The sequence below is a fragment of the Dermacentor andersoni genome, chromosome 4 (genome assembly GCF_023375885.2).
Source record: "Dermacentor andersoni chromosome 4, qqDerAnde1_hic_scaffold, whole genome shotgun sequence".
Lineage (NCBI taxonomy): Eukaryota > Metazoa > Arthropoda > Arachnida > Ixodida > Ixodidae > Dermacentor > Dermacentor andersoni.
The window spans coordinates 171,565,158-171,573,758 of record NC_092817.1 but is presented as its reverse complement, the minus strand read 5'-3'; the positions used below and the strand labels follow the sequence as shown (position 1 = coordinate 171,573,758).

Here is an 8,601-nt window from a genome sequence, read left to right as displayed (position 1 = left end):
AGTGCACCCTATATAGTAGCAGTTGAAGACGAGTGTTTCTGTTTCCCTGATCATCTTGGAAAAATAAATACTCTTCAAGAAGTGGTCGGGGTCCCGTGCCGAGACTTACCATCGCACTGCGGTTGGCTGAAGAACGCCAGCACCCCAAACGGGAGCAGGAGCGGATTGCAATTTTTGGTAGTGGGGCTCGGCGTGCCCGAATAAATATAGCGACAATATTGTTTACATGGCAGCACTAGTGAGAATACCATGGCTACAAGCACCGGAAGAAAGTAGAACGACGCATGACAACATGTAATGTTATGTTAGGCACAACACGTGAACACGTATCTAACAATTGAATTCAGAACGTTGTATTATCGCTACAATCTTCTGACCTACATTAACTGGATATGCATCCTTTCTTCGCTCTTCTGTAAACACATCTTCCTCCTACCCCTCGCAGCCAGTGTCGCGAATCATGTCCTTAACGAACTTGCAAGAATGCGCGAACGTTATTACGGTTTTGGTGTCGCTACGCCGTGTTCAAGCTGCTTTCCGCCTCGCAATGTTGTTTGTGATTGTTGTTTCTCCTCGCTGTTAATTTAGCATGTAATTGACGGCCTCCTCATGAATAAAAATTTTCCCGAGCCTAAATTTATAACCAGAACCGCATACAAAATCTTTCACCCGTATGCACATGGCGTGTAACGCAAGCGCACAGATTTAGCGAGCGTGCTTCAACGGTGTTTATGACGTTCTGCGCGTGCGCACTTGCATCACGCGAGATGTTTACGTACACAGGCCAGATGTGCACGTGAAAAATAAAACTATATTGTCCTAGCACATTGATTTGTAATGCCTAACCCCTTCAAGCAACCTTCGACTCAGTGCTCTTCCTCCACTCGTTCGAGCTGAGTACAGCGTTTCTCTTCGAGGGAAGAAGATGCTACGCTTCCCCAGAATGGACGTGAAGTGTCAGTTAAGCGCAGTGACCAATGTAGTCGAGACACAGAGCTGCGATTTGCGTTAAGCCGAGTTGGAGTGCCGAGTGGAGGGACCTTCTATAACATGAGAGCAACATACCCAGAAATAGACATTCCCGTCAGCAGCGGCGTTTTGTATGACAGTTGAATAATTCACCTCCTTCATGCTCGCCTGCAGCTGTATTACTCGAGCCTGCTGTACCAGTTCTACAGAATGTACAAAATGACCCGCGGCAAGGCTTACGACGGAGAGGGCCTCGCGGAAATGGTGTGCAGTGGACGAGCGTCCAGGGCGCGAACTCCCGCTGTGCCCACACCCGCCGAAGGCAGGACACCCGCCGGCCTGTCGCCGCTGCACCCGCACAGCGTAGCGCTGCCAGTCGCAGTCGCCGAAACCCCAGTCACGGCGGTCCACACACCGAGCGGCCATTCGCAGTCCTCCGTTACCCCGCAAGACGTTGGGACGGCCGTAGCCTCCGCGATGGTGAGCTCCTAGGCAACGCCTCGGTCACAGACGGCGCATGGTTCCCCAGCGGTGACTCCTCGGCCGACCGTTCAAACACCAATAAAGCCGCGGGTGGCAGCCGAACGAGATGCCGCCTTGGCCGTCGACTCCAAAGTGTCGACCTCCAGCCGTCGGTCGGTCGTAAAAGCAGCCCTGCACTGCGGACGGTCGCAATGCGGGCGGCAAAGCGAAGGCGACAAAGAGCCCCGCCGAAGGAACGCAACCGTTCTAGCCAACCCGCTAGAACCTGCCCGGGCAGCGATGCCGCCGCAGCGTCGACGGCGACCAGCGAAAGGCCGCAGACGGCACCGAAAGCGTTCGCAGACGTCACAGACGCCTCGAGGACGCAGCAGCTTCATTTTGGCACTATTAACTGATTGCGGTGCGATTATCGCCTTCTATACATTTCAAAAGGATATAAGAATGTTGGCTTCTGCGTCTCTGGGTGTCGAAGCAACTGCAAATGTCTTAGTGTCCAATACGTGTGCTACGTCAGTTTCGCTTACTTTTGTCCGAAACAATCACTTCTGCTAATAACAAAAATTTCACACCATAGCCAATTTGTGATAGCGGTGTGTCGCCGCTGCTTGTATATAGTTTTATTCCAATAGCTCTATTGATTGTTAATTCATGTAGGTCCTTCAAGCAGTGTTGTTCTGTTCATACGGCATCTGAGCACACTTCCCAACGCAGTTAATATTAGGCAGTGTACACGAACACAGCAACAGAGATCCAGCACTGAAGTTACGTGGCTAGAGGCGTATATATGGAAAGCCTGTACAGCAACAGCTGTCCAATTATTGTATCAGTACGCATAGTCTTTTAGGAAAACATTGGCTAGACACTTTTTACCTTAGAAGCGGTTTTTCGCGAAATCGTCCGCATACTTCTCTGGCATAATTGCAAACAATGTTATGTTATCGCTTAACGTGTCGGAACGTGGGCAGCTTCAGGACGAGAGAGTAGCCGTTTGTCACGCGTTTGCCTCCTTTACGGGAAGTGAATGGTGTTCTCGACTTTGGCTTTGCTTTATTTCACCTCGGCAGCAAAGTCTGGGTGCGTTCGCTCTTGAAATTGTTTCTCGATGTGCAGGGGTGAGGGCCTAACCTGTTCAATATAGGCTACAGGCAGCTCGCGATGTCACTGCAACAAAACAGTGGCACCAACTGTCACGGCTACGTCATCATCATCAGCAGCAGCCAAGCAGAGACAGATGGCGCCGTCGCTCTCCACTGCCATTTTCCTGAGACAGATGCACCTCTACGAATAGCCGAATCTTTCGCTACGAATCTTTCGCTCAAAAAACTCAATAAGCCCGTCGGGAAAAGAAACTCCCTTGCTTCTGTGCCTGTGGGGATTGTCGCTCAGCTCCCTTAGACTATATGCATCTAGTTTGTATTGGCGTTACGAAAAAAGGTGCTGCTTTTGTCCATGAATGGCAGTAAATCCTTCTCCTTGCGTTTTTCACCTCTTAAATAAATTTCAAAGCGATTATCTGACCTATAATTTCTGCTCCGCGGAGTTTCCACGCCTGCTGCGGTTTTTGGTATATCTGCGGTATTGGAAAATAACTCAGCGTCGATCATTTCTATTGTACTTGGGTCCACTTATACTTGAGAGACCTTCTAGATCAAAAGAGATGTGAGCACTTGCTTGTGCTACACGTTGCAGTTAAGAGTTCTCGCCAGAACGAACAATCGTGTGACATACAATGACTACGTCAAGCGCTCCTTGTGTTTTTCTGTTTATTCATTGAAAAGTTTATACGGAAAAACAAAGCTGTCATACATTGTCCTTGGTTTAGGTCATTTAGCGCATGATTTGATCAGACATGGGCCACTCGACAGCTTTAGTGCATTCCCTGCTGGAACTTTCATGTTCCAGTTGAAATGCTTTTTCATGAGTGCTACGCACCCTCTACAACAACTGCAAAACAGTGTATGAGCTGAAGGCCTGTGGCAAACAATACGTTTTTCAGGAGCCATCAAAACAGCCATTTTGTACTGAAGTATGCACATGGGCGGGCAACTACCACTGCCACGTGAAGGCCCACAGTTTCACGCAGCCATTTTCCCTAACTTTGTTTTAAAATCAACGGTTGGAGATACTTGCTGTATTTATTCCAAGAGTGAGATAGTTGTTAACGACTTTTGCTTTGACAAGCATGAGTTGAAAGTGATTCTGGAAACGCAGTTCATCACATTTCAACACTTCCACACTACACCTGGCAAGCCCAGTGATTAGGGGATCTTCATTGCTTGTGACCTGACCTGTCCCACATTGAAACCAGTGTCTAGCGTCATATCCAAGTGCATTCTCCTGCCTCACGTGGCACAGTTTAAATGTTTACTATATATTATTGTATAGGCGCTGCACCTCCACGTTTAACTTCTTGAGAAACTTTCCGTGCACAAGAAGCGCTCTCGGTGACGCAGCACGCATCAAAGCTATCTCGGCGCGGCGTCGCATTGAAGCGATATCGCGCGGTTTTTCCGGCTCCTCTTCGGCTCCTCTACGTTGGATTGAATAATGCTCCCTATTGTTTCTCTAGCCTTATGGACCAGGTGCTACGAGTAATTCGAGGACTTTGCACTTCGGTATCTCGGTGACATAGCAATCCTTTCTTCATCATGGGTGGACCATATGCAACACCTGCGAACCGTATTGTGTAGTCTACGAGAGGCCAACTTCAGTCGCGTCTGAGCTGCGATCGGAGAAGGTCACGTTGCTCCTCGCTCTGTGTGTGTGTGTGTAGTGATTATAAGGGTGAAGGGAAGAGAGAAGTGCAGTGCCGTAACTGTCTCTCAAAGGAGGACACCTCAACAGCACTGCACAGGGTAGGGGAAGTGGGAAGGAAAAGATTAAGAGAGAATGAAAGAGAGCGGAGAAAAAAAAAGAAAAAAAAAAGGCAAGAGGGTTGAAAAAGAAGCAGCAATGCGGGGCTTATAGCCGCGCTCTCAGTTGAGTTTCGACAAAAAAGTCGAGAAGGGCAGCAAACGCTCTCTTGGCGATGGAGGCGTGGGCTGCGGGAAAGAGTAGTTCTGTCTCCGTGTTGCAGGGTAGACCCACACGACGATAGGATGTACAGAGCGCGGTGCGCTCAGCGTCGAACGATGGGCATCGCAGCAGGAGATGTGCGAGAGTCTCATCCTCGCCGCATTCCGCACATGCGGGGCTGCCAGTTCCGCGCAGTCTGTGCGCTCGGGCGGCGGTGTTGTAGCATCCGACGCGGAGACGGAGAAGAAAGGAGCGGTCCCAGCGGGAGAGGCCGGCGCGGGGGAGGAGGCGAGGGGGTGTCCCCGCCGCAACACGTGGGTCAGGGTGATGCGCGCGGAGGGTGCGCGTGATAGTCGTCCTGGCCACGTCGAAGCGGGAGACAGAGGTGGCGAGGGGGAAGCGAGCTGCGAGAGCTTCCTTCGCGAGGGCGTCAGCTGCTTCATTTCCGGGCAGGCCAATGTGCGCGGGGACCCACTGCAAAACCAAGTCGCAGCCCTGATTAACGACATGGCGCAGTTTCGATCCCACGCGCTGCACAAGTGGGAGACCGGCATAGTCTTTCCGCAGCATGTACAGAGCCGCGCGCGAGTCCGTGAGGATCGCAGCAGACGAAGCACCGCGCTCGTAAAGAAGGTCAGCCGCGAGGTCAATGGCCGCGAGTTCGGCGACTGTTGATGAGGCAGGGAAACGGAGGCGGCACTGACGCGACGCAGGGATGTCCGGTGCCGTGCACGCGGCAGCAGCGGAACCATCACTGGAGACAGAGCCGTCAGTGAAGACCAGGAGGCGATCACGTAGGTGTTCGTGAAGCAATGCAGCCGTCTCCTGTTGCATGGCACACAGAGCTGTTCGGCGCTTGCTCGTGACGCCCGGGACGCTGGTGTTAACGTCAAGGAGCGGGGAGGCGTGCGGCGATGGCGGCAAGGGAAGGAGTTGCGGCAGAGACGCGATGCGGGCGCTGAAGTCGGTGGCATGCTGACCCATGCCCGAGCCCTCGAGGGTGTGGAGGCGGCACACGAGAGACTGGCCCTGTGGCGACCGTTGCAGGCGCTCGATGTGGTGGAGCGCCTGTTTCCTCGCACGAAGTGAGGGCGGCCAGTTTCCCGCTTCGGCGAGAGTTGCCCCCACTTGCGAGAAGCGGGGAAGCGCGTACATCTGGCGAACTGCAGTGCGGTGTTCGACGTCAACGGCCCTCCAGTTGGCTGCACTGGCGTTGGTGAGCGGTAGTGCGTAGAGCGCTCGCGAAGTAGCGATCGAGTTATAAACTCGGAGCGCAAGATGCGGTGTGCAGCCGCGGCCACGGGCGAGCAGGGAGCGTGCGGCGCCTGCAACTTTCCTGGCGTCCCTGCAGAGCTGTGTGGTTGCCGCATTAAAGTTCAGGCGGCAGTCGATGTGAAGGCCCAGGTAGCGAACTTTTCTCTGCCACGGGAGGGGGCTTCCGCGCAGCGAGAGCGTCGGCACTTCGGAGCGAGCACGGCTAGCACGGGGGTGGATCATTAGCGCCTCGGTTTTAGACGCCGAGAGCTGAAGCCCCACGCTGGTGAGGTATTCGTCCACGGCGTTGATAGCAGACTGCAGTGATTGCCGCACTTGGTAGCCATAGTCCGTGGGCCCGGAAGCGAAAAGAGCGATGTCGTCGGCGTAAATCGCCACGCGGACTTCGAAGGCTGTCAGCTTCGGGATGAAATCGGGGAGCCTTGCAAGCGCCAAGTTGAATAGAAAGGGGCTAAGAACACTGCCCTGAGGAACACCAGCGGTCACGCTGCGGGGGGTGCTGAGCGCGTTGCCAACACGCACTCTGAGTGTTCGGTCGCTAAGAAAGGCCGACACATAGTCCAGTAGGCGGCCGGTGATGCGCAGCTCGCGAAGCGCTTGGATGATGGTGCCGTGCGGGAGGCCGTCAAACGCGCGTTCGACATCGAGCAGCACCAGGTATGCGGCTTCGTGGCGGCTTGCAGCGTGCTCGAGAGTGGCGACAACGTCCGCGATGGAATCAGCTGTCGAGCGGAGTCGGCGGAAGCCACTCTGTTCCGGGGCAAGAGCGTCGAGGGCGGAGGCGATCCATTCGAGTCGGTTCAAAGCCATCGACTCCATCGTTTTGCCGGGTACCGAGGTCAGCGATACTGGGCGATAGGAGCTGATGTTCGAGGCTGGTTTGCCGCGCTTCAGAATGGGAACGACGATCGCCTCTTTCCAGTTGGCGGGGATGATGCCGCTGCGCCAGACGGAGTTGAAAACCTCGAGAAGTGAGGGAAGTTGAGCTGCGTAGATGTTCCTGAGCACTTGATGAGTAACGCCGTCGGAACCGGGAGCGGAGCGGCGTTTGTGCTTGTTCAAGACGATGCGCAACTCGCTGATCGTGAACTCAGCAGAACACAACACTTCTACATGCTCCATAATTGCGCTCGTTGGGAAGTAGCGCATAGGAGCGAGGCGTTCAACCATGTTGTGCGGCGGAAGTTCGACGGCGGCTGTGACAGGGCACACAGACGGCGGGGCGAACGTATCCGCGAACAGTTCGGCCAACTGCTCGGCACTCAAGCCCTGAGCCACTGCGATGGAGAGTGCAGGGCGGCGGGGGATCTTGGGACTGAGCAGGGCGGCGAGGATGCGCCAGGGGCGGGCTTTATCGCGAGTGTCCTCCAAGGAGAGGCAGAGACTTTGCCAGCTCTGATTGCGGCGCTGCCTGGCATGACGACGGCACGCGGCGTCAAGGCGGTTGTAAAGAGTCCAGTGCTCCACCTTGTCGCTTTTGATGGCGCGGCGTTCGGCGCGTCGACGTACCGCGCGTAAGTTCAAAAGTTTCATGTCGGGCGCCGGCGTTCCAGCGGGCACCGTACATGACTTGGTCGCGGCGGCAACGCAGCTTGAGATGTGCGAAAGGAAGTCAGTGTTGACAGGAGGAGGCGTGGCACACAGCGTCCTGAAGAGAGACCAGTCCGTGATGCGGTAGGTGCGGGTCCGGTCGCGGCAGGGGCCGAGAGGGTCAAGCGAGATCGGATAATGATCCGATCCTTGCGTGTCAGGGCTGCGTACCCACTCGTAATGGCACCGTTCGCTCACCAGCGATAAGTCTATCACACTCTCGCGCACATTCCGACGCACGAAAGTGGGACTGCCGGAGTTGATGATTAGCAGACCAGAGGAGTTGATAGAGTTCAGCAGGTTCCTGCCGTTAGGCTCACAGCGGCTGCTGCCCCATGCCGTGTGGTGAGAGTTAAAGTCGCCGCACACAACACAGTCACCGTCGATGCGCGCGGTGAGGCTCTCCACGAAAGAGGTATCCCATCGCTGCACGGGCTGGACGTACACGCTGGCGACACAAGTGTCGACCCCCCCAACGCGCACAGTCACAGCCACGCACTCCACGGAGGTGGGAACGATGTCGGACATAGAGACGGCGGCTTGACCAAGGCGCGCACGCACATAAACAGACGCTCGAGAGCGGCCGGGTGGGTGGAGTGGATCGCGGCACGGAACGTCGGCACAAGACTGAAGTTCGCACGTGACGGCACTGTGGTAGGCGACGAAGCCCGGAAGGTTGCACTCCCCGTCGCGTACGTGTGTCTCCTGCAACGCGAGCACATCGTACTCGTGCAGGAGAAGAAGCTGGCAAAGCTCCGGGTGCCGGCGGCGCATCGAGCGGACATTCCACTGCAGTATGCGCGGCCGACGTTTCGCTGCTCGGCTAGCCATGACGAGGCAGGGACTGCTGTGCGGCCAGGGCCGCGGTGCACATCTGTCGCACCGTGTCGTCCATGTGCGGGGTGGTCTCCAGGAGCACCCGCAGAGCTGCGGCGAGCGCCGCGATCAGGGCGTCCCTCGGGTCGCCAACAGGGGCAACTGCGGGAGGCGGCGTGGTTTCCGGCGCGGCGGGATTGACGCTGCGGCCACGTAAAGCATCGCTGAACGACACGCCAGCTTGTACCGTCGCTGAAGGGCGGGGCACGTTCTGCTGATGCTGACGATGCTCAGGTTGCGCGACGCGAGCTTTGGCCAGCTCGAGCGCCTTCTTCCGAGTCATGGGCTGCTCGGAGGAGGCTAGCAGGATGGCTGCTTTCCTTTCGAGCTGCCAGTGTGGGCAGCGCGGCTCGGTTGCTGCATGGCGGCCTTTGCAGTTTACGCACGCGGGGT

General features: G+C 55.7%; 1 protein-coding gene across 1 annotated transcript; it reads right to left on the bottom strand.

The window, feature by feature from the left end:
- Positions 1-1,520: 1,520 nt before the first annotated feature.
- Positions 1,521-6,561, bottom strand: LOC140217260 (uncharacterized). The gene is made up of 2 exons (XM_072287668.1): positions 6,265-6,561; positions 1,521-1,628 (listed from the first exon to the last, which is right to left on the bottom strand). Exons 1-2 carry the CDS (start codon positions 6,559-6,561, stop codon positions 1,521-1,523), a joined length of 405 nt encoding a protein of 134 aa, XP_072143769.1.
- Positions 6,562-8,601: the final 2,040 nt, after the last annotated feature.